This window comes from Neoarius graeffei, chromosome 5 (assembly GCF_027579695.1).
Source record: "Neoarius graeffei isolate fNeoGra1 chromosome 5, fNeoGra1.pri, whole genome shotgun sequence".
Classification (NCBI taxonomy): Eukaryota; Metazoa; Chordata; class Actinopteri; order Siluriformes; family Ariidae; genus Neoarius; species Neoarius graeffei.
In genome coordinates, this window is record NC_083573.1 from 43,532,415 (window position 1) to 43,558,543 (window position 26,129).

The following is a 26,129-nucleotide window of genomic DNA, read 5'->3' on the forward strand; positions in this document are numbered from 1 at the left end:
GCGAGGGCCTTTCTGTGCGGAGTTTGCATGTTCTCCCCGTGTCCGCGTGGGTTTCCTCCGGGTGCTCCGGTTTCCCCCACAGTCCAAAGACATGCAGGTTAGGTTAACTGGTGACTCTAAATTGACCGTAGGTGTGAATGTGAGTGTGAATGGTTGTCTGTGTCTATGTGTCAGCCCTGTGATGACCTGGCGACTTGTCCAGGGTGTACCCCGCCTTTCGCCCGTAGTCAGCTGGGATAGGCTCCAGCTTGCCTGCGACCCTGTAGAACAGGATAAAGCGGCTACAGATAATGAGATGAGATGAATATATCAGTCCATATGTCAAAGCAATGGCCGTAAACGAGATTCGTTGAGACCTGTGCGAGACATTGTAGGATGGAAGTAAAACGTACAGCGGAAATCAAAGTGACCGACATCTGCCAACATTCCCTGTGTCCGAAATTGCTCACTTGTTCACTACTCCCTACTCCCTATATAGGGAATTACTATATAGAGGACTATATATTGAGCTCATTGGTAAAATGAAAAACCACTTTCAGACACTAGTCTGTCGCGCTGGTATTTACGTCATTACTGTCACACAATTAAAACGTGCCAGATCAGCCGGCTGGTGGGTTTTCAAAATAATAAATACATGCATGTATTTTTGTGATAAATACATATTTATTTACATGAGTGTATTTCCCACATTAATCAATACAAAGTACCTGCATCTTTCAGTTTTTTTTTAAACCAAGGCTGAATACTTTCTTCTTTGCCGCTGCCTTTTATTAAATCAAATTTGAGACATTTAATTTGATTTCTTTCAGCGTGACCGCAATGCATGATGGGATGTATTGCTTTGGTTAGTGACCATTGGTTGTACACTACTTTTCATGATACATTGTGAGATATTTTGAGTGCACTATATAGGGTGTAAATAATCCTCACTAAGGTTTCGGACAGCACTACAAAATGGCGTCGCCACTATATAGTGCCCTATATAGTGAGTAGGGAGCGATTTCGGACACAGGGAACGTGACCAACATCTGCCAACGTTGTCAAAAGACGTGCGCGCCCTCTTTCGAATGTTGATGTAATCAAGCCGGAAGTTTTGTTTGTTTTGATAGCAATCAGGCGGCACGGTGGTGTAGTGGTTAGCGCTGTCGCCTCACAGCAAGAAGGTCCTGGGTTCGAGCCCCGGGGCCGGCGAGGGCCTTTCTGTGCGGAGTTTGCATGTTCTCCCCGTGTCCGCGTGGGTTTCCTCCGGGTGCTCCGGTTTCCCCCACAGTCCAAAGACATGCAGGTTAGGTTAACTGGTGACTCTAAATTGACCGTAGGTGTGAGTGTGAATGGTTGTCTGTGTCTATGTGTCAGCCCTGTGATGACCTGGCGACTTGTCCAGGGTGTACCCCGCCTTTCGCCCATAGTCAGCTGGGATAGGCTCCAGCTTGCCTGCGACCCTGTAGAAGGATAAAGCGGCTAGAGATAATGAGATGAGATGAGATGAGATAGCAATCAGGAAAGTTTGAAAAAAGTAGGCAGTAATCGTCATTTAAACTCGTTTTTGTGCAATATTTCGTTTGGAAAACAGTTTTCAAAATGGCGGCACTGACACCTGGCTGACGCTTCACGTTTCGAAGTCTTGTACAAGTCTCGTGAAGATCGCGTGGATAAGCGACGCCTGCCGTGGAAACAAACAAATGAAATTCAACATGGCTAAAAACCAAACAGGCCGATAAGTCTAATATTTAATTGCAATTAGTTGCCAATACGAGTCACGATATAAGGTTACTAAAACCGAAAACATAATTGAAGAACATGTTAATTAAGAAATAAAGCAAGTTTAAAAATGACTTCAGTTCTCCTTTAACCAGACCCAGGAGCCTTTTACAATTGCTTTATTTCTCAGGCTTCAGAATGTGCTTGTAATCACAGAAGCGTTACGTGGGCCAGAAGCAAACTCCAAGAGCTGCTGTGTGACACAGAGTCCTCAAAACAGAGATCATCAACAGGGTTTATAGACTGTGACACTCCATCATTACGTGATCAGCCATTGTGTTGGTACATGTGGATAAATTCAGAAAGAAAACGATATTCGTGATTCAGCCATACATGAGGAACAGTGAGCTGTGTTTGGCCTTAAGGCATCTAATAAGTTCAGACAAACAAAGTTAGCTTGTGACAAAGTTACAAAGTGACTGCCAGATCGCTTGCTCTGAAGGTTTAGATCCAAGTACACTTCGAACACATGTTCAAAGAAGAGGCAAAAAGAAAAGTGATTTGCATGTTGAAACCGCCTTAAGGGCTCTTTTTAAACACTTCGGTATTAAACAGTTCCTGTTGCGAACGAATTGAGAGCGGCACGGTCATGCACGTGCAACAAACTTTCGTGAGTCAGTATGATGTCTGATGTCATGCTGTAAACGTCGAGCTCTGTGTTACACGTGGTTTTGTTACGTACGCTTTTGCGATTCTTCTATGACTGCAAATGAGAGCAGATAACAAGTTCAAACTCAGGAACCATTTAAATGCTTCACGAGAACCCAACAAATGAAAATGTCCAAAAAATTGAGACATTGTGTTCCAGGATCATCGGATTGCCCAGATTTCTGCTTCTTGAACCATGAATGCCACTCAAAACACCTCACCAAGCCCATTGCTTCATGCCTGTTGGCTTACTGAAGCATTTCAAGGGTCTCCATTGCTCTGGCTCATGAAAGTTACCGCTCAGAACATTTTGATCGCTTATATACACAGTACTGTGCAAAAGTCTTTGGCACATGTAAAGAAATGCTGTAGACCAAAAATATCTTAAAAGTAATGACATGAAATGTTTCAGCGTTAAAAATTATACTGTAAACAGCAGTAAGCCATAATAAATGAAACAAAGTCAATATTTGGTGTGAGACAACGCCCTACAGTGAGTGCAGTTTTATAAGGAAATGAGCTGTAGGTTTTACTGAGCATCTTACAGAACCAGCCACAGTTCTTCTGGACACTTTGACTGTCACACTCGCTTCTTCATTTTGCAGCAAAACCCAGTAGCCTTGATTATGTTTTCTTTTTTCATCTGAAAATGGGGCGACATGGTGGTGTAGTGGTTAGCGCTGTCGCCTCACAGCAAGAAGGTCCGGGTTCGAGCCCCGCGGCCGGCGAGGGTCTTTCTGTGTGGAGTTTGCATGTTCTCCCCGTGTCCACGTGGGTTTCCCCCGGGTGCTCCGGTTTCCCCCACAGTCCAAAGACATGCAGGTTAGGTTAACTGGTGACTCTGAATTGACCGTAGGTGTGAATGTGAGTATGAATGGTTGTCTGTGTCTATGTGTCAGCCCTGTGATGACCTGGCGACTTGTCCAGGGTGTACCCCGCCTTTCGCCCGTAGTCAGCTGGGGTAGGCTCCAGCTTGCCTGCAACCCTGTAGAAGGATAAAGCGGCTACAGATAATGAGATGAGACTTTCATCTGTTTCTAGCTACATTTAATATTGGGGAACATCCATGAAACTGGTTTCTATTAGCGCTGTTTTAAAACTTTTTTCTCTTAAACCTCTTTTTTAAAAAATGCAGCTGGTCAGATCACTAAGAAAGTCCTGAAGTCCTTTTCCTCAAAACACTGAAACAGCTTGAAGACTCTGTCCACCACCTAAGTCTGCGAATGAGTCGTTGCTATAGAAACACTCATTTCTTAGAATAAGTGCACTAATTTAAACCTTAATAAAATTAATTAAGGTAATTAAGGCATTGGCATACCTGTCATGACTCAAAGGTTATGAAACTCAAACTAGATCTATATGAAACAGCAAAGCTAGTTTCACAGTAGCGTGTGGCAACAACCCTGAGCTCAGAAACGTCTTTCACTCCACCCAGTTCATCATGTTTATCTCAGGCTCATTTCATGCACAGACTAAACCTCCAATAATGGACGCCTGTGATTTACCAGCAGCAAAACACCTCACATCTGTGACAGTTTTCTGCTGAATGGAATGTTCAGTTTGAGCGTAAAGAGAAGTCAAATCTAGAGGACCAGATTGCATTTTGAAAGGTGTGTAGGTGTAATGTAAAAATTGAGGCATCATTGAAATGAGGTTCAAAGGAAGAGTGAGGAAGAGTACGGGGAGTGACACACTCTGAATTGCTGAAATGGAAAGAAAACAATGACAGTGGTTTTTTTGTGAAAATGTCACAAATGTTCAGAGCTGCTGTTGTGCAAAATTAATCAACACCGTCTGAGCAGGTTTCAAAAGGCATCAGTACTGTGGTCATGCATTATATATATCCAAAGGAGGTATAAGGGTAAAGAAAAAAAAAAGATCAGTGTCTTACAAAAAAAATTTGGACCAATCCTTAACGGATGTATCTAAAGTGAAAGAAAGTTACCTTTGACGCATAACGAATATGTGAATAAAAACCAGCCAAGGTTAACACTGGTGTAATCTGAATAACCTGAATTCCTAATTTACTTGGAACGGCACACGGTGTAATCAACTGCTGAGCTCAAATGTTCAACAAAGCATCAGAACCTGACCTTTCGGTGTGGAAGAAAAGGTTTCCGACAGAGCCGCCTTGTGAGACATTCTGAAGTATAATCATTAAGCACACCGAGGTACACGTAACTTTACCACATAATTTTAGCAAAATAAGCACGTTTCACTCTTGCACGAATGTACTAATACAGAAACCTGTTTGGGTGTCATTAAGCAGCAGATCTGTTTTGCATGTATTGAAATGGCAAAAAAAAAAAGAGTCAATAGAAGCATCCAGGTTACTCATATCATAAGCATCTATACTCTGACATTCAGCTTTAAAGCAAACTTGTCAAATGATGATACAGTATTCACAGACTTACAGCCAGGAGTTAATTTCAGGGGCATAAGTGTAGTTATACTGATAAATGCAACACAGTCATGCATTTTGGTTGAATGGTGGTAATAGTAAGGCACGATCTACCATTAAACAATCATGCCATATTATTATAATCATAACGGTGCTATTAATTTAATATATCATGCACTGAGAGGCTCTGGTTGAAATTATGGATTCTCTGAGGTGACTGGCAAAGAAAATATTATTATACCAGTCACTGAAAAAAATCCATAATTCCCGGTGCCTCTCAGTACATGGGATATTAGATTTATATCCCTCGTCAAAAAATTCCAAACTAAAAGTGAATCTCAGCATAAACTCACTGGAGGCAGCCATGTTTGTTGTTTGTGTCAGAGTGACCTTCGACCTGCGCATATGCGATGTACCATGCCTCGCCTGCCTCACGAGGCATGATCATGATACATAAATCTATCCATCCATTATCTGTAACTGTTTGTCCTCTGCAGGGTCGCAGGCAAGCTGGAGCCTATCCCAGCTGACTATGGGTGAGAGGCGGGGTACACCCTGGACAAGTCGCCAGATCATCGCAAAACTGATACATAGAGACAAACAACCATTCACACCTACGGTCAATTTAGAGTCAACAATTAGCCTAACCTGCATGTCTTTGGGGGAAACCAGAGCAAACCCACATGGGGAGAACATGCAAACTCCACACAGAAAGGCCCCCATTGGCCACTGGGCTTGAACCCAGAACCTTCTCGCTGTGAGGCGACAGTGCTAACCACTACACCACCGTGCCACCTATGTAGCGCTACACACATAGAAATGCTTGCGGAGCCACAGCTGGGACTTGAGTCAGTTACTAAACCATTATTTTTGGTATTTGAAAAAGAGACCAAGCAGTACATACAAATAATTACCGACTCAAATCAGAAAACTGTTAAAACTACTGATTTGTGTGGTTATTTTAATGTGTTCATTTGAAAATCCCCCTAGCTGAAATGCTAATGCTTTGGTTTCGATTGTATTAATGACTTCTATTTTTGTCTATCTTTATTGTAAAATTTTTAAGAAATGACTCGAGTCAGCTGTATAGCTTGAAATTGTGACGTCAGTTCATGGTATATCCAGGATATACCATGACTGACTCACACCATATCCTTTTTTTTTTTTTTTTTTTAATTTTAGACTTCATGAGATACATTGGTTAATCAATGGTGGAACTATTTTATGTCACGTGAGCCATCCTTGGCCAATCCTTGCATGGGAATTTTTTTGATTAAGGATATCAAAATCTTAATTTCCCATGATTTTCTCCCTAACTTATAGTTTTAGCCAATTCTCACCCACAGGTCAGATCTATCATACAACAGCTACCAATCCAGTAAGGTGAAGGCTATCATGTGCTTCCTCCGAGACATGTGAAGCTAGCCGATTGCATCTTTTCGAACTGCTGCTCAAGCTGCCTCCTGGAGCGGCATAACACACTCCAAGGAAAGCACTACCCGCCCCTTCTGCATGAATGACCTCATAGATGCCCATGACTGGCTAATGTCTTTGTGACTGATAAGGGAGAGAGTATGCCTTCCCTCCCTTCCTGAAAGCATGGCCAATTTTGCTCTTGGACTCCTGGCCAGCTATAAATACCTTCAACATTCTAATAAAAAAAAGGAAAGCAAAAAAAAAAAAGTATCACATGTTCACTTCTTATTCTCCTCCTGCAGTCAGGCCCTTTAAAACTTCATTGGACAGAACCCTGATATCCCTGTGCTTAGCTTTCAAAATGTAATGGGGAAAAAATACACGATTCTGATTGGTTAATCTTGTTGATCACGATAGCTGCTACTCGATAATAAATCTGTTTAAAACTCACGAAAGGATGCATTCATTTGACATCTAGAGTGGTGAAATACTGACTCGTAACGATGACTCGGTTGATCTCTTATGAACATCATTCTAGCGCTAATACTGTGCAAAACAATGTTATTTGATTATATATATAAATCAGCTGCCCTGTACGCGTCTTAGCTACACCTGTGAACGACGGAAATGATTTTCCAAGCAGCAAGTCTGCAAAAAAGGCTGTACCATGCAAAAGGACCCTCCCTTATTTGATCCAGCTGTGAATTCATGAACACTTTCTGACATGTCTTTGATGATCAAACAGAAATAGGTCGTTCAAAGAGGTTACCAATGATAGCAGCTATAACAGGAAGTGGTTTTTATCACATCACTGAAGTCCTCGGTGCAGCACAGGCAGGAGGAAGTGGTCTGACATAGAGGCATCTCTCTGCTGTAACAGGTTCGAGACGGCCTGGCACAGAAATGCCTCGGTCTATGTGTGGCATTCCCTCTGAGACACGCTGCACTTAACTCTGTACACTGCATGCTAATTATAATGTCACAGTGTAGAAAACTTTCACCCAATCACCCAGGATATCGTACAAATTCGTAGTCGGTTGATTGAGCCCAAATTAAGATGACAACAGCGCCCTTAACTTAATAACACCCTTAACTAGGAATATTGCTTTCTGACAGACAGTGAGATAAACAGCCGTTAGTCTCAGTTTGTTCCTTTTATTGTTAAGTTAGGGCTGATACTGATATGCTAATATTAGAGAAGGGTTAAAAAAGGCCCAGCACTGTCCAGTATGGGTGAATATTTACTAAACATTTATTAAATATGTTTTAAGGACCTTTGTGAATACTAAATGCTTGTTTTAATAATAATAATAATAATAATAATAATAATAAGTTAAATTTATATAGCGCCTTTCAAGAAACCCAAGGACGCTTTACAATTATAGACAAGGAAAAAAAGTAAATAAATAAAAATAACACAAAATAAATAAATAAATAAATAAATAATATAAAGTAAAAAGTCCACCAAGTAGGGGTCAGGATGTAATTCCAGTGGTATAGCAGCCACAGTCCCACCAAAAGGCGCACGAAAACGAGTTCCACATCTCCAGCACCGCCGCCGTGACGCCGTCAGCAACATCGCTCGAACACCACGCCATGGATCCACAAAGTGAGCAGAGAAGCTCCGCCATGCAAAGCGCTGGTATGTCCAAACCGCCTGCACAGCTGCCGTGACACCACCGAGCAACATCGCTCAGAACATCACGCCAAGCATTAAAGCACAGAGCGCTGGACAACCACGATGTAAAATGAGCAACGAGCTCACTGCAGTCCACAGCTGGGAGCACAGGCATCACCCACAGCGAACCAAGGCCTGGAGGGAACCGACGCCCAAAACTGGGTCCGGAGCTACCCCACAACCGGCGGACAAAACACTCAAACAAACATCAAACTACACAAACACACAGAAAAAAAATAAATAAAAAATAAATAAATAAATAAAATGAAAATAGAAAAAGAAAGAAAAATAAAATAAAAAAGCTCTGGTGAGAAGCGGCAGCCAGAATGCGCACGACGTACTCTCAACCGGAAACGGAAAAAAAGTTTTGCAGTATAAAGTCATAATGCACAAGGAGGACACTTGCATGCCAGGCAGGATTTTAAAACCATGACCTTTTATAAGAATCTTTAAAACACAAAATACCAAGCAACCGATACAAAGAGAGTGTTGAGCTCCAACATTCAAGGACTTGGGTATGCCCTGTACAGTCAAGCATGCATTCAAAGAAAAACAAAAGAATGGAATGGTATGATGATGATGTCTTGGTATGATCCAGCCAACTGTGCTGTCATCCAAGAAACCCAAATGTATCTGCTTACAACTTGATTTTCTAACAGGATGTGTATAAATTGCATGAAATCAAATTTGTTACAAAGCTTGTTCTTATCTTGTTCTTGTCTTTCAGTAATTTATCAAAACAATATAGCACACGGTTCTGACTGATTTCATTTGTAGCATGCACGCACACATTAATTAATTAATTCATCTTCAGTAATAGCTTCGTCCTGGTCAGGGTCATGGTGGATCCAGAGAACACTAGATGCAAGGCAGGAGAATTCGCCAGGCCATTATGCTCGCGCTGATTCACACCTAGGAGCAATTTAGCATTGCATAACCATGTGTCTGGAAGGTGGGTGGAAACTGGAGAGCCCATGCAAATACTTGGAGGACATGTGAAACTCCATACAGACAGACAGTGACCCGAGTTCAGGATCAAACCGTGAACCCTGATCTGTGGAGCTGCAATGTCAAACCAACAAATAAATACATCCATCTATCCATGGTCTATATCACTTATCCACCTGAGAGTTGTGGGTGAGCTAGAGCCAATCCCAGCTGATACCAGGTGAGAGACAGCATACACCCTGGACAGGTCACTGATCTCTCTGGGGCTAACACAGAGACAACCAACCATTCACACTACACCTATGGACAATTTCAAATAGCTAGTTGCCCTTAATGTACATGTCTTTGGATTGCCAGAGGAAACCGTGGAAGGAAACCCACGCAGTCATAGGAAGAACATGCAAACTCCATACAAGCTAACTAGGTGGCATGGTGTCACAACCCTGACCATGATAGAGATTTCTCAAGATGAATGAATAAATAAATAAATAAATAAATAAATGGGGTAGCACGGTGGTGTACTGGTTAGCGCTGTCGCCTCAGAGCAAGAAGATTCTGGGTTCGAGCCCCGTGGCCGGCGAGGGCCTTTCTGTGTGGAGTTTGCATGTTCTCCCCGTGTCCGTGTGGGTTTCCTCCAGGTGCTCCGGTTTCCCCCACAGTCCAAAGACATGCAGGTTAGGCTAACTGGTGACTCTAAATTGACCGTAGGTGTGAATGGTTGTTTCCCAAGCCTGGAAATGGGAGAGTTTGCAACAGTAAGGGCATAAAACTCTGCGCCAATTACGTAATATGACATGTGGATCAATAGGGTAAATGGGACAAGCTGGAAGAAGTGAGTGAATGACTAAATAAATTCATGAGGGGAAAAAAAAGCTGTGAAAAAGGTTATGTAGTCATCCAAGATGCACTACCGTTCAAAAGTTTGGGGTCACTTTGAAATGTCCTTATTTTTGAAAGAAAAGCACTGTTCTTTTCAATGAAGATCACTTTAAACTAATCAGAAATGCACTCTATACATTGCTAATGTGGTAAATGACTATTCTAGCTGCAAATGTCTGGTTTTTGGTGCAATATCTCCATAGGTGTATAGAGGCCCATTTCCAGCAACTCTCACTCCAGTGTTCTAATGGTACAATGTGTTCGCTCATTGCCTCAGAAGGCTAATGGATGATTAGAAAACCCTTGTACAATCATGTTAGCACAGCTGAAAACAGTTTAGCTCTTTAGAGAAGCTATAAAACTGACCTTCCTTTGAGCAGATTGAGTTTCTGGACCATCACATTTGCATACATGTCAACCTTTGGTCAATCAAACCTGTATAACCAACCTCCAAAATCCGTATTTCCCTTATAAAATCCGTATAAGATGCAAATTAAAATAATTTACCTAAAATTTGAATGATAATTAACAATGATATATCCCAGTTACTTTTTATTCAATATTAATAACAATAAACCTTCAGAATGAATACAAAGCTCCAATGTTCGACAAAAACACAAAGTGTCACTCTAATGTTCTGAATTGTACTCCATGACAGCTTTTTTAGCACTCCGCACCAATACCTCACGAGGCTGCATGTCACAGCAAGTGTCTGTGTTGATCTTGCCGGAGTGCCCATTCAGAATCTTTTCAGTCGCTAGTGAAAGTCGCTCAGGTGGAAATACACGTTTCAAACAAAATGTTACTTCCCGGTTGGCGGGATTCTCGCAATGCGGTGTGCGCATGATCAAAAGTGGAACGAAGTCTCGCTACCACAAGATAACACGCGATTTCATAAGACTCTTTACTGGCTGTCTGTGCTTTGTGTGGTGTACAGTACGTTTGTAAATGTTATGCGCTCTTTTATCATCGTGGGAATTGATTATAGCTCTAAATAAATATTGAAGTTTTTTTTTAAAGAATCCGTATAACTTTATTTGTACGCCCGTATACTACGTTTATTGAATCAAATCTGTATAAAATACGGACATTCTGTATAGGTTGGCATGTATGCATTTGTGGGGTCGATTAAATGCTCAAAATGGCCAGAAAAACGTCTCGACTATATTTTCTATTCATTTTACAACTTATGGTGGGAAATAAAAGTGTGAGTTTTCATGGAAAACACAAAATTGTCTGGGTGACCCCAAACTTTCGAACGGTAGTGTATGATTTCCTCAAAAGCTAAGCAGTTAAGAAGGACCGTAATGATCCAATGTGCTCCTCAGGAAGTCCTAATAAATCAGCGAAGTACGACAGTGTAGCTCAATCAGAATGACGCCGAAAAGGCAGACAGATAAAGAGACGAGTTCACTCGAGCACGTGTTAGCATCGCTATCAGCTAGTGCGTGAATGCTAGCTAGCGTCCTGCTGCACCTGTTCTCTCCGTTTCCATGGCAACCGTTCATCACGAACCCACTGACGCGGCTCACGTGACACTAAAGTCACAGGAAAACACACACATGCAGCTAAAGTCAACCAGTAGTGCTTAGAAATTTTTTTTTCCTTTCAGAAACACATCCGGGGCGGCACGGTGGTGTAGTGGTTAGCGCTGTCGCCTCACAGCAAGAAGGTCTGGGTTCGAGCCCCGTGGCCGGCGAGGGCCTTTCTGTGTGGAGTTTGCATGTTCTCCCCGTGTCCGCGTGGGTTTCCTCCGGGTGCTCCGGTTTCCCCCACAGTCCAAAGACATGCAGGTTAGGTTAACTGGTGACTCTAAATTGACCGTAGGTGTGAATGTGAGTGTGAATGGTTGTCTGTGTCTATGTGTCAGCCCTGTGATGACCTGGCGACTTGTCCAGGGTGTACCCCGCCTTTCGCCCGTAGTCAGCTGGGATAGGCTCCAGCTTGCCTGCGACCCTGTAGAAGGATAAAGCGGCTAGAGATAATGAGATGAGATGAGAAACACATCCTACACAGTTTCACGCGTTTTTGACTCTGCATTTGGACAGCAAAATGTGTCTCTTGCTTCCTTGTAGTGTGCAAACACAGACCGCTAGAGGGCGTGTCAGAGAGAATCCAACCAACCAATCAGCGCGTTATTTATTCAGCACCGAGTCCTTATTCCTTCAGCAGTGTTTCTCAAGAGCTATTGTCTTATTTATTTATTTATTCATTCAAATGCTTAATTAATTAGATGTTGTGGTAGGAAGTGTTCACTGACTGACTGGAAAAAAAAAGAGCGATTGGGTCTTCTTCTTTTTTTCGTTTTCCCCCTCTTCAAACTGTCAGGACTAATGTAAACAAGTCACTGCCAAGTATTTAACACATTTAATTCAAATAAATAGAAATGCATTCCAGCGACAGGATCATACATTTTGTGCGTGCTGGAAATGAATAGACATAAAATATACTGTAATCCTAAAGAACCAAAGTGGCAAACAAACAAACAAACAAACAAAAAGGTAAAATATGTCATTTTATTCTCGACTCGTCTTCCGTCTGTTTTAGTTTGCCATTTAAAGATTAAAAGAAAAAAAGAAAGAAGACAGCTGTGGTGTTTGTGAAGCCATGAGGAATAAGGAAGTAGACTAGCTGACCACAGCCTATCCTACCTGACTCCAGGTAACACTGTGAGATCTGCCTAGGAGTTTAAAAGTGCTGTGTAGAATCAAACTTGGCTGGTATTATTTGACACAGCTGTTTTTACAGTTTATGTTGTGATAGGAAATATTTGGACAAAACACACACATATTTATATATATATACTCCAGTGCTGCCCATGGTGACAGTTAACAACAAAGAGAGAGAGAGAGAGAGAGAGAGAGAGAGAGAGAGGTGTTTACACTTCCTGAATCTGTTGTAACAGACAGATATAGATACAAGAATGGTTATGGTTATGGTTACAGACACCACCAAGGTAGCAAATCTTATAATGTGACAACATATTGTTGTTGTAGTAGTAGTATGTGAGTAATTATATGACTATGTAGTAAATACTCCAAGCCATCAACAGGTGCCCTGCTCGTTCCACTCACCTTGGTATATAACATCCAGAGCTCAGTCGAAGCCATTCTCCTGCCACCCTGCTGCTTCGGCTCTCCTTCAGGAGCAAATTATTAAACCATTGAACTTTTGATGAGCCGAGTCTTTACATGCGAAGAGGCGCTGGCACTGGCGGATCCACCCGGTGAAGAATGGCATGCTCCTTTCCTTAGTTCCCTCTCCTCTCCTCTCCTCTCCTCAACAGGAGGCTGCCTGCTCAGCCAGCTCTCCCAAAGTTACAGGGCTTTGATCGCGCATGACTTGGTGTCAGAATAAACCCTACACACACAGCAAGATGTCAGCGACAACACCAGAAACACAGCATGTGTAAACAAGCATCACACATCTGGAGAACCCCTGGAAACTTCCAGCTAAATGCAAGGTTGACTTTCCGCCCAATACACACACTCACACACACACATATACACATACATACACACACCCCTCCAAAATCCAAACCTTTTCCAGCCTGACTGTAGAGAGCGCTAGTGAGTCATTTCACTGCTCCGATTCAATCCAATGAATCGGTTGATGTGAATCATCTCATCTCATTATCTCTAGCCGCTTTATCCTGTTCTACAGGGTCGCAGGCAAGCTGGAGCCTATCCCAGCTGACTACGGGCGAAAGGCGGGGTACACCCTGGACAAGTCGCCAGGTCATCACAGGGCTGACACATAGACACAGACAACCATTCACACTCACATTCACACCTACGGTCAATTTAGAGTCACCAGTTAACCTAACCTGCATGTCTTTGGACTGTGGGGGAAACCGGAGCACCCGGAGGAAACCCACGCGGACACGGGGAGAACATGCAAACTCCACACAGAAAGGCCCTCGTCGGTCACGGGGCTCGAACCCGGACCTTCTTGCTGTGAGGTGACAGCGCTAACCACTACACCACCGTGCTGCCCTGTTTTTCCGTCCTGTTTTTGAAAAATGAAAAACACGTTGGAAAGAACGTACATTTTTTACAAATTATGATTAGTCTGGTCTCGACCACTCCCAGTCCTGTTTAAGTGTTAAGCTGTATATGCTGTAAAACCGCATTGACAAGATTGATAACATAGTGCATGTACAGTACGGTACAACCCTGTTTCCAGATAAGTTAGGACGCTGTGTAAAGTGTATATACAAACAGAATGCTATACAACTATGATATGCAAATATCACAGAAACCCCGAAATTTCATTGAATATTGTACAACTACAGAATCAGGAAATGGGCGGTACGGTGGTGTAGTGGTTAGCGCTGTCACCTCACAGCAAGAAGGTCCGGGTTCGAGCCCCGTGGCTGGCGAGGGCCTTTCTGTGCGGAGTTTGCATGTTCTCCCCGTGTCCGCGTGGGTTTCCTCCGGGTGCTCCGGTTTCCCCCACAGTCCAAAGACATGCAGGTTAGGTTAACTGGTGACTCTAAATTGACCGTAGGTGTGAATGTGAGTGTGAATGGTTGTCTGTGTCTATGTGTCAGCCCTGTGATGACCTGGCGACTTGTCCAGGGTGTACCCCGCCTTTCACCTGTAGTCAGCTGGGATAGGCTCCAGCTTGCCTGTGACCCTGTAGAACAGGATAAAGCGTCTGCAGATAATGGGATGAGATGAGAATCAGGAAACGGTGTGGAAAAAAAAGAAAGGGGTGATTTTCTAAATTAAGGTGGTGTAGTGGTTAGTACTGTTGCCTCACAGCAAGAAGGTTCTGGGTTCGAGCCTAGCAGCCAACGAGGGTCTTTCTGTGTGGAGTTTGCATGTTGTGCATGGCTTTCCACCGGGTGCTCCGGTTTCCTTTACAGTCCAAAGACATACAGGTTAGGCTAATTGTGTGTTTTGTTTTATCTGTAACCGCTTACTGCGATGACCTGACGACTTGTCCAGGGTGTGCCCCGCCTCTCGCCCATAGTCAGCTGGGATAGGCTCCAGCTTGTCTGCGACCCTGTAGAACAGGATAAGCAGCTACAGATAATGGATGGATGGATGTAACCGCTTATCCTGTGTAGGGTCGCGGGGGGCAAGCTGGAGCCTATCCCAGCTGACCATGGGCGAGAAGCAGGGTACACCCTGGACAAGTCGCCAGCTCATCACAGGGCTGACACACACATAGAGACCCAAACAACCATTCACACTCATGATCAATTTAGAGCCACCAATTAACCTAACCTGCATGTCTTTGGACTGTGGGAGGAAACCCACGCAGACACGGGGAGAACATGCAAACTCCACACAGAAAGGCCCTCATCAGCCGCTGGGTTTGAACCGACTGTTGCTGTGAGGTGACAGTGCTAACCACTACACCACTGTGCCGGGTAAGGCTAATTGGTGGCTCTAAATTGACCGTAGGTGTGAATGGTTGTTTGTGTCTATGTATCAGCCCTGTGATGACCTGTCCACGACTTGTCCAGGGTGTACCCCGCCTTTCTCCCGTAGTCAGCTGGGATAGGCTCCAGCTTGCCTGCAACCCTGTAGAACAGGATAAGCAGCTACAGATAATGGACGGATGGATGATTTCTAAATTTACTTTGACTTGTATTTCATTGCAGACAGAGTGTACCCAAGATATTTCATGTTTCGTGTGGTCAACTTCATTTCATTTGTTAATATACATCGATTCCTGCATTCAAGCCTGAAACACATTCCAAAAAAAAAAAAAGTTGTGATGGGGCAATTTAGGGCTAGTAATGAGGTAAAACAATTAAATAATGATGTGATTTGAAACACATGATGTCAACAGGTGACTGGAATGATGATTTGGTTCAAAATTAGTAATCCGGAAAGGCCTAGTCTTTGAGGAGCAAAGATGGGCCAAGGATCTCCAGTTTGTCAACAAATGTGTGAGAAAATGATTGAAATGTTTACAAACAATGATCCTCAAAGAAAGATAGGAAGGGATTTGGATATTTCATGCTCTATGGTGCATAATATCATTAAATGATTCAAGGAAACTGGAGGAATTTTGGTACGTAAAGGGCAAGGGCACAAGCCTAAGCTGAACACCCATGATCTCTGATCCCTCAGATGGCATCAAGAACCGTCATTCATCTATAGCTGATATAACCACATGGGCTCGGGATTAGTTTGGCAAACCTTTGCAAAGCACTACAATACAGAGTCACATCCACAAATGCCAGTTAAAACTTTACTGTGCAAAAAAGAAGCCTTATATTAATTGTGTCCAGAAGCACCATCAACTTCTCTGGACTCAGAGGTGTCTGGGATGGACCATCACACAGTGGAAACATATATTGTGGTCAGACAACGAATCAGTATTCCAGGTCTTTTTTGTAAGAAATGGGCACCGTGTGCTCCGAAGCAAAGACAAAAAGGACCATCCGGACTGTTACCAGCAACAAGTCCAAAAGCCAGGGTCTGTCATGGTATGGGGTTGTGTCAATGCCCTTGGCAAAGGTAACTTGCACTTCTGTGATGGCAGCATTAATGCAGAAAAGAACACTGAGATTTTGGAGCAACATATGCTGCCTTCAAGACAGCCTCTTTCCAGGGATATTTCAATAAGACAATGTAAAACCACATTCTGAACACATTACAAAGGCATGGCTGTGGAAGAAGAGGGTGCCTGTCCCTTATGTCCCCAAAAGAGAATGTGGCAAATTCTGAAATGAAAAATATGACAGTGACGATCCTGTACTGTTGCATCACTTTACTGTACATCACTTAACATAATGTCTCTAAACATAATTGTGAGAAGGAATGGCAACATTATAAAGTGGTAAATGCCTTACCATCCCAACTTTAATTTTATCCTGACGTCCTGTAGATGCCAGCCTCTTACAAGGCTGTTTGTGTCATCAAGAGCACACTTCATCTACTGCCAACTTGCTAGGCCTGTTGCAGCTTCCCAGACAAACAACCATTCACACTTCTGGGCAATTTAGAGTAGCCAGTTAACCTAACTGCATGTCTTTGGACTGTGGGGGAAACCTGAGCACCCAGAGGAAACCCACACAGACACGGGGGAAAACATACAAACTCCACACAGAAAGGCCTCCATCAGCCACTGGGCTTGAACCCAGAACCTTATTGCTGTGAGGCGACAGTGCTAACCACTGTACCACTGTGCCACCCATCCATGAGGTAAAACATCAAATAATGTGCTGTTTGAGTGCAATACAGATCAAAGATTATTTACAAATCATTGTTTTCAGTTTTACTTTCAATTTTAACATACCATCCCAACTTTTTCTAATATTGTTTTTTGAAAAATATTGCTCATTTTGAATCTAGTGCAACAATGTGTTTCAAAAAATTTGAGACAGGGGCAATGAAAGACTGGAAAAGTTGTGTAATGTTTAAAAAATTATAATTAGGTTAATTGGTAACAGGTCAGTAACAGGCGGCACGGTGGTGTAGTGGTTAGCGCTGTCGCCTCACAGCAAGAAGGTCCGGGTTCGAGCCCCGTGGCCGGCGAGGGCCTTTCTGTGCGGAGTTTGCATGTTCTCCCCGTGTCCGCGTGGGTTTCCTCCGGGTGCTCCGGTTTCCCCCACAGTCCAAAGACATGCAGGTTAGGTTAGGCGACTCTAAATTGACCGTAGGTGTGAATGTGAGTGTGAATGGTTGTCTGTGTCTATGTGTCAGCCCTGTGATGACCTGGCGACTTGTCCAGGGTGTACCCTGCCTTTCGCCCGTAGTCAGCTGGGATAGGCTCCAGCTTGCCTGCGACCCTGTAGAAGGATAAAGCGGCTAGAGATAATGAGATGAGATGAGGTCAGTAACATGATTGGGTATAAAAAGAGCGTCCCAGAGAGGCTGAGTCTTTCAGAGGTAAAGATGGGGAGGGGTTCAAGGGGACAAGGCCAAACATTGGATGCCTGTGGTCTTCAGGTCCTCAGGTGATACTGCCTTAAAAAACAGACTTGATTCTTTAGTGGAAATTACTGCATGGGCTCAGGAAAAGTGCTTTTGAAAATTATTCTAGTTAAATCTAGTTCTAAGGTCCTTAAACGTAAAGGTAAATAGTTAAATGTGATCTCAATATGTTTGTGCTTTCACGCTTTTGCCAAACTCAGCTCAGTTATTTAACCACACCACCCTGAGTCAGTGTGTGTCAGCGCAGGTAAAAACATGTACATGTTCACCTCAATTCCCCTACAGGACCTAGTTTAGAGTCACTGAATTTATTGGTACTGATTTGCCCAATCGAGTCGCTTAAAAGACTCATTCAGATATAATGATTTCTTCTCAAGCACCACAAAGCTCTGGTCTGATCATCACACCATCACGTTACAGTGAGGACAACTCTCCGGAAGTGATGGTACCGCAACCATTTACAGAAGACGGTTCCTCTGAGTAGTGTGTACATGTGATTATTTCTAATTATATTATAACTTAGTTATTACAAGGCATCGTTAGCCCTCTATGTATTGATATGACATTTTTACTCTACTGTCACTCTGTGACATATTTTACAACGATACACTTCAGATAAGTGTCACAACCTAAGAGTCTTTATGAATAGGCTACATTTCATTGGCATCAAGATCTAGTGTTTTTAAGCTTGCAGAAATGTCTCATCTCATCTCATCTCATCTCATCTCATCTCATCTCATCTCATTATCTCTAGCCGCTTTATCCTTCTACAGGGTCGCAGGCAAGCTGGAGCCTATCCCAGCTGACTACGGGTGAAAAGCGGGGTACACCCTGGACAAGTCGCCAGGTCATCACAGGGCTGACACATAGACACAGACAACCATTCACACTCACATTCACACCTACGGTCAATTTAGAGGCTTGCAGAAATGTTTAAATGCAAATTACATTCAACTTTCAAAACCAAGTTCTAAGACGTGTTGGTCATTTTGGCCTATGCAAACAAAATGCCAATAAATTGTCACAGAGCTGAATTTAAACGATGTCATATGCAAGTCTTTCTTTAGCAACTGCACTGAAAAAAATGGCCTGTTAAATTAACACAAAAAAATCTTGTACATCGGTTGCACTTATTAAAATCATATCCACTAAGACCAGTTAAGTCATGTTCAGTCAAACAGAACATGACTTAATTGGTCTTAGTGGATATGATTTTAATAAGTGCAACCAATGTACAAGATTTTTTGGTGTTAATTTAACAGGCCATTATTTTCAGTGTGCACAGATCTGCTGATTCAGCATGTCCAGACATTCACAAAAATAAGCCAGAAATTTCTTTGCAATACTTTATTTCACCAGCCAAGCACGGAGATGATAATGCAGTTGCTGCACTGTTTGCATTAACAATTATTATTGTTTATTTTCTTTTTCACTCATTCCTACCTGATTGACATTTGTTCAAATACAAGGCTGGCACGGTAGTGCAGGAGTTAGCACTGTTGCCTCACAATTAGAACGTTTCGAGTTTGGACCTGCTTGTCGACTAGGGCCTTTCTGTTTGCAGTTTGCATGTTTTCGCTTTGTCTGCGTTGGTTTCCTCCCACAGTCCAAAGACATGTAGTTTAGGTCAACTTGCTACTCTAAATTGCCCATAGGTGTGAATGGCTCTCTGTCTCACTGTGCTAGCTCTGCCATAGACTGGCAATGTGTGCAGGGTGTACACATTGCCAGTCTCTTGCCCAGTGTCAGCTGGGATCGCCTCCGGTAATGGATAATGGAAAGATAATGAATGAATGTTCAAATGTATCTGATCCCCTGTCAATGTCAGAGAATATAAAAGTGCATTTCAATGATATCTGCAAGTAACTGTTAGATGGGGTTAATTGTCTAAACAACAACTTCTTCCAGCTGCTCCTGTTAGAGGTTGCTAAAGCAGATCTGTTCAACATATTTGATTTGGCATAGGTTTTACACTGGATGTCCTTCCTGACACAACCCTCTCCAATCTATCCAGGCTTGAGACAGGCACTAAGTATGCACTGGCTTGTACAACCTCAGTGGCTGGGTATTTTACCTAATCTACATGTCTTTGAACTGTGGGGAAAACCGGAGCACCCGGAAGAAACCGCTGCAGACAACATGCAAACTCCACACAGAAAGGCCCCCGTTAGCCATGGGGCACGAACCCGTAACCTTCTTGATGTGAGGCGACAGTGCTAACCACTACAGCACCATGCAGCCCATTCTATTTAATTAGGTTAACTGTCTAAACAACATGGGGAAAGCTATGACCTAATGGTTAGAGACGCAGCTTTGGGACCAAAAGGTTGCTGGTTTGATTCCCTGGGCCAGCAGGAATGACTGAAGTGCCCTTGAGCAAGGCACCTAAACCCTAACTGCTCCCCAGGCTGCTCTGGGTATGTTGTACATCACTCTGGATAAGAGGCTGCTGTACTTCCTACATTCGGGATTCCATGACAAAAGCTCACACCCTTAATGAAAAAAGAGACAAAAGCTCACAACTAAAAGTAATTTTATTTATTTATTGGGAAAAAGAGACATTTATTGTATAAATACTAAGAATAACAAATATTACTGACATAATTTCAAAGCTTTTATGTCCAAGTTAAGTTTTCACACTTATCACACCTCTAGAATCAGACTTACGGTAAGTACAAAGCTTTAGTCAGGTAATCTTCTAGAGGTGTTACCTGTGTTCATTTGTCCTCACCAATCACACCTCATTTCACACTTTTTGAATCACACATACAGTATATACAAAGCTTTGGTATCACACAGGGCGGCACGGTGGTGTAGTGGTTAGCGCTGTCGCCTCACAGCAAGAAGGTCCTGGGTTCGAGCCCCGGGGCCGGCGAGGGCCTTTCTGTGTGGAGTTTGCATGTTCTCCCCGTGTCCGCGTAGGTTTCCTCCGGGTGCTCCGGTTTCCCCCACAGTCCAAAGACATGCAGGTTAGGTTAACTGGTGACTCTAAATTGACCGTAGGTGTGAATGTGAGTGTGAATGGTTGTCTGTGTCTATGTGTCAGCCCTGTGATGACCTGGCCACTTGTCCAGGGTGTACCCCGCCTTTCGCCCGTAGTCAGCTGGGATAGGCTCCAGCTTGCCTGCGACCCTGTAGAAGGATAAAGCGGCTAGAGATAATGAGATGAGATGGTATCACACATATTCTCAGAGTCAGTTGAGCAGTTCCTAATTTACGAGGTGGAGAGTACTTGCAAGTGATGAGCTATCTCATCTCATCTCATTATCTGTAGCCGCTTTATCCTTCTACAGGGTCGCAGGCAAGCTGGAGCCTATCCCAGCTGACTACGGGCGAAAGGCAGGGTACACCCTGGACAAGTCAGCAGGTCATCACAGGGCTGACACATAGACACAGACAACCATTCACACTCACATTCACACCTACGGTCAATTTAGAGTCACCAGTTAACCTAACCTGCATGTCTTTGGACTGTGGGGGAAACCGGAGCACCCGGAGGAAACCCACGCGGACACGGGGAGAACATGCAAACTCCACACAGAAAGGCCCTCGCCGGCCCCGGGGCTCGAACCCAGGACCTTCTTGCTGTGAGGCGACAGTGCTAACCACTACACCACCGTACCGCCCGGTGATGAGCTATAATATATATTCTGTCAATATATAAGGACGTCAGGCTGAGAATCACTCATAAACTCAATCAGCATGAAGATCATCAAAACCAACAAGGGAGGAGAAAAGCTTTATCTGGATGGCTACATGTACCTGAAGAAGAGGAGCTACAAGAACTGGATCCGGTGGCAGTGTAATCGGCAGAGAATAACTGGGTGTAAGGGAGCACTCACAACCGATGACACATATGAGAACCCTCGGTCTCATATGAACCACAACCATCCAGCAGACAGAACAGGAGTTGAGGTCACCAAGTTGCACACAACCATGAGGGCAGTGGCCAAGCAGTCAAGAAGTCGGTCGAACCAGGTCCTCACAGAGGCTCTCCTTGAAGCGAGTGATGAAGTCCGTGCCAACATTGGGAAGATCCAGACATGTAAGCTGGATCTTCAGTGTCAGTGCCGTGGATGTCTACCCAAGGACCCAGCAACTCCTCAAGAGCTGGTCATTACTGACGAGTGGACTACCACAGCTCATCGGGCATCAACACCCATCCTTCTGGACTGCAGTAGACAGACTCCATCAGGACTATGCTTTAGTAAGCATGCAGCTATTGCAGCACACCAGAGGGCAGGTCATCAAAAAGCGCAAACGACGATGCCACGTGGCGCTACAGAAGCACCTTCAGATCCTCTGCCAGGACTTTGTGGCTGAAGGAAGATCACTGGCAGACTTCTTCAGTGCAGTTGGGCACTGCATCTGCCTAGAGTGAATCACTGCATTCACCTAGAGTGAATTTGTATACAATATCTGTGACATGTAATATATTTCTATTGTGATACATAATATGTGCTGTGTAACACCTGATGGGTGGCATGGTGGTATAGTGGTTAGCACTGTCGCCTCACAGCAAGAAGGTTCTGGGTTCGAGCCCAGCGGCTGGCGAGGGACTTTCTGTGTGGAGTTTGCATGTTCTCCTTGTGTCTGCATATGTTTCCTCTGGGTGCTCCGGTTTCCCCCACAGTCCAAAGACATGCAGGTTAGGTTAACTGGTGGCTCTAAATTGACCGTAGGTGTGAATGTGAGTGTGAATGGTTGTCTGTGTCTATGTGTCAGCCCTGTGATGACCTGGCGACTTGTCCAGGGTGTACCCCGCCTTTCGTCCGTAGTCAGCTGGGATAGGCTCCTACTTGCCTGCGACCCTGTAGAAGGATAAAGCGGCTAGAGATAATGAGATGAGATATCTATGATGTACTATATTTCTACTGTGATACATAATATGTGCTGTGTAACACCTGATGGGTGGCATGGTGGTGTAGTGGTTAGCACTGTCGCCTCACAGCAAGAAGGTTCTGGGTTCGAGCCCAGCGGCTGGCGAGGGCCTTTCTGTGTGGAGTTTGCATGTTCTCCTTGTGTCTGCATGTGTTTCCTCTGGGTGCTCCGGTTTCCCCCACAGTCCAAAGACATGCAGGTTAGGCTAACTGGTGGCTCTAAATTGACCATCTGTGTGAATGTGAATGGTTGTTTGTCTCTACGTGTCAGCCCTGCGATAACCTGGCGACTTGCCCAGGGTGTACCCCGCCTCTCACCCATAGTCAGCTGGGATAGGCTCCAGCTTGCCCGTGACCCTGTAGAACAGGATAAGTGGCTACAGATAATGTATGTAACACCTGTGATATGTACCGTATATGTTTGTATATAATAAACAATTTTAAATGATTGTGAGCTTTTGTCTCTTTTTTCATTAAGGGTGTGAGCTTATATCTACGCACCAGGACCAGATCTGCCCGGTGCCATGCCCTTTATGACCCTGAGTGAATCTTCCAAGTTAGTTAGCTTGCTTTTCTCTCATTATTTAAAAATTTATTAAGGAGAGAGAGAGGTGTCTTATGTTACATGGACAAACTAGTGACCAGTTGTTGTGTGCTGTCATGTGTATGACTCAGCTGCAGGCGAATAACATTGTATTATTTATGGGATCAGTGAGTCAAAAAGTATAAGGTCGATAGTTTTCATGCTGCGGTTATCTTATATTATTCACACCCACGTGTATATACTCTTCTGTGGCTTAGATGTATGACATCCTGCTCAGGGCACATTAACTGCATTGAGAGAAGCTGAGCAATCGATGATCTCTGCTCTCTGTTAGATGCCTGTGGCAGCCGCAGGACAGACAATCGATAGCAGAGAGAACTCATCATGGAGCAGCAGGCTGTGAGTGCTTTACAAGCACAAGCTTTAAAAAGGAAAGAGAAGTTAAAAGCCCTCAGAGAACGACAGCATCAAGTGAGTTCAGTAAAAAAAAAAAAAAAAAAAGTAATTATCATGTTCCACACAACGAAATGTTATCATGGTGTTGAATACCGTGCTATAGTTTACGCTAGCTGGTTAGCTAACAAGCTATTTTTGATTGATTTATTCAATATAAAAATGATCTTGTACATAATATATAAAATACAAGTACAAAAACATTAAAATATTGCGATAACACAAGAAAGTGTAAACACTTATTTCCATTGTGGTCCCTAATAAACGTTGTACAGTGCAGTTATTGATTGCTAATAGCTTGCTAGCAGTTAATTAGCCCAGTAAACAGATTGGGTGATTTTAATTATTCGGTTTTTTTTTTAAATGAAGTCCAGTGTGTGTTTTGTGAGGAAAGTTAGTAGCAAACCCATGTTTGTATCATTAAGCTAAGGTCAAGTACGCGAGAGAGGCGGACGAACAGTACAGTGCCTTGCAAAAGTATTCATACCCCTTGAACTTTTTCACATTTTTCCACCTTACAACCACGGACTTAAAAGTTTTTTATTGAGATTTTATGTGATAGACCAACACAGAGTAGCACATAATTGTGAAGTGAAACGAAAATGATAATGGTCTTCAAAATTTTAAACGAATAAAAATCTGAAAAATGTGGTGTGCATTAGTATTCAGCCCCCTGTACTCTGATACCTCTAAATACAATCCAGTGCAATCAATTGCCTTCAGAAGTCGTCTAATTAGTTAATAGAGTCCTACTGTGTGTAATTTACTCTCAGCATAAATACACTTGTTCTGTGAAGGCCTCAGTGGTTTGTTAGAGAACACTGAAGAACAAACAGCATCATGAAGACCAAAGAACTCAGCAGACGGGTCAGGGATAAAGTTCTGGAGAAGTTTAAAGCAGGGTTAGGTTATAAAAAATATCCCAAGCTCTGAACATCTCAAGAAGCACTGTTCAATCCATCATTCAAAAATGGAAAAAGTATGGCACAACTGCAAACCTACCAAGACATGGCCGTCCACCTAAACTGACGGAGCGAGCAAGGAGAGCACTGGTCAGAGAAGCAGCCAAGAGGCCCATGATCACTCTGGAGGAGCTGCAGAAATCCACAGCTCAGGTGGGAGAATCTGTGCACAGGACAACTATAAGTCGTACACTCCACAAATCTGGCCTTTTTGGAAGAGTGGCAAGAAGAAAGCCATTGTTGAAAGACAGGCATAAGAAGCCATGTAGGGGACACAGCAAACATGTGGAAGAAGGTGCTTTGGTCAGATGAGACCAAAGTTGAACTTTTTGACCTAAATGCAAAGCACTATGTGTGGCGGAAAACTAACACTGCTCATCACCCTGCACACTCCATCCCCACTGTGAAACATGGTGGTGGCAGCATCATGCTATGGGGATGCTTTTCTTCAGCAGGGACAGGGAAGCTGGTCAGAGTTGATGGGAAGATGGATGGAGCTAAATACAGGGCAATCCTGGAAGAAAACCTGTTGGAGGCTGCAAAAGACTTGAGACTGGGAAGGAGATTCACCTTCCAGCAAGACAATGACCATAAACATACAGCCAGAGCTACAATGGAATGGTTTAGATCAAAGAATATTCATGTGTTAGAATGGCCCAGTCAAAGTCCAGACCTAAATCCCATTGAGCATCTGTGGCAAGACTTGAAAATTGCTGTTCACAGACGCTCTCCATCCAATCTGGCTGAGCTTGAGCTATTTTGCAAAGAAGAATGGGCAAAAATTTCAGTATCTAGATGTGCAAAGCTGGTAGAGACATACCACAAAAGACTTGCAGCTGTAATTGCAGCAAAAGGTGGCTCTACAAAGTATTGACGCAGGGGGGCTGAATACTAATGCACATCACATTTTTCAGATTTTTATTTGTTTAAAATTTTGAAGACCATTTATCATTTTCGTTTCACTTCACAATTATGTGCTACTCTGTGTTGGTCTATCACATAAAATCTCAATAAAAAACTTTTAAGTTCGTGGTTGTAAGGTGGAAAAATGTGAAAAAGTTCAAGGGGTATGAATACATTTGCAAGGCACTGTATGTGCAGAAGCGTTCAGTTTAAGAACAAGAGTGTGTATGTGTGTGTGTGTGTATATATATATATATATATATATATATATATATATATATATATATATATATATATATATATATACAGGTAGTCGTCGACTTACGACTGCGTTTGGTTACGACTGACCGGTCGTAAACCGATCTGGTCGTAAGTCAGCCTATGTTAAATGAACGTAAGTATATTGTGATGTGTAATGATATTGTAATCATCTTAGTCTTATTTTATCAACATTTTCTTATTTCATTACCTTGGCTCATTATTTGGTTTAAGTCAAACACTGCATACTCAGGCGTGAAAGTAATTTTTATTTCTTGCTGGTATATTATTTTGAGCCATAGTGTGTGCGCGAAGCGCGTGCCGAAAAATACACCTAATTATTTATTATTGTCTACTTATCAAGCATTCACTAGGACTTCTTATCACTCAGTAGTACTAGTATAGTACTTTATCACACTATCATCCACCTGTATCAGTTTTTGATTATAAATAAATTGCAAACACATCATTTCAACAACACAATCATTTTAATTACATTT

At 43.1% G+C, this 26,129-nt stretch overlaps 2 protein-coding genes across 3 annotated transcripts in view; one reads left to right on the forward strand and one right to left on the reverse strand.

Annotated features, from left to right (window-relative positions):
• Nucleotides 1-13,240, reverse strand: part of nbeal2 (neurobeachin-like 2) — a 175,310-nt gene extending 162,070 nt beyond the window's left edge. For both annotated transcript variants that reach the window (XM_060921757.1, XM_060921755.1), the window contains exon 1: nucleotides 12,806-13,240. In XM_060921757.1, the coding sequence (XP_060777740.1) occupies nucleotides 12,806-12,841 (36 nt within the window). In that variant the 5' untranslated portion in view covers nucleotides 12,842-13,240. The remainder of the gene's footprint in view (nucleotides 1-12,805) is intronic.
• Nucleotides 13,241-23,400: 10,160 nt separating this feature from the next.
• Nucleotides 23,401-26,129, forward strand: part of ccdc12 (coiled-coil domain containing 12) — a 59,023-nt gene continuing 56,294 nt past the window's right edge. Inside the window, exon 1 of the mRNA XM_060921759.1 lies at nucleotides 23,401-23,524. Coding sequence (XP_060777742.1) covers nucleotides 23,438-23,524 — 87 coding nt within the window. The 5' untranslated portion in view covers nucleotides 23,401-23,437. The remainder of the gene's footprint in view (nucleotides 23,525-26,129) is intronic.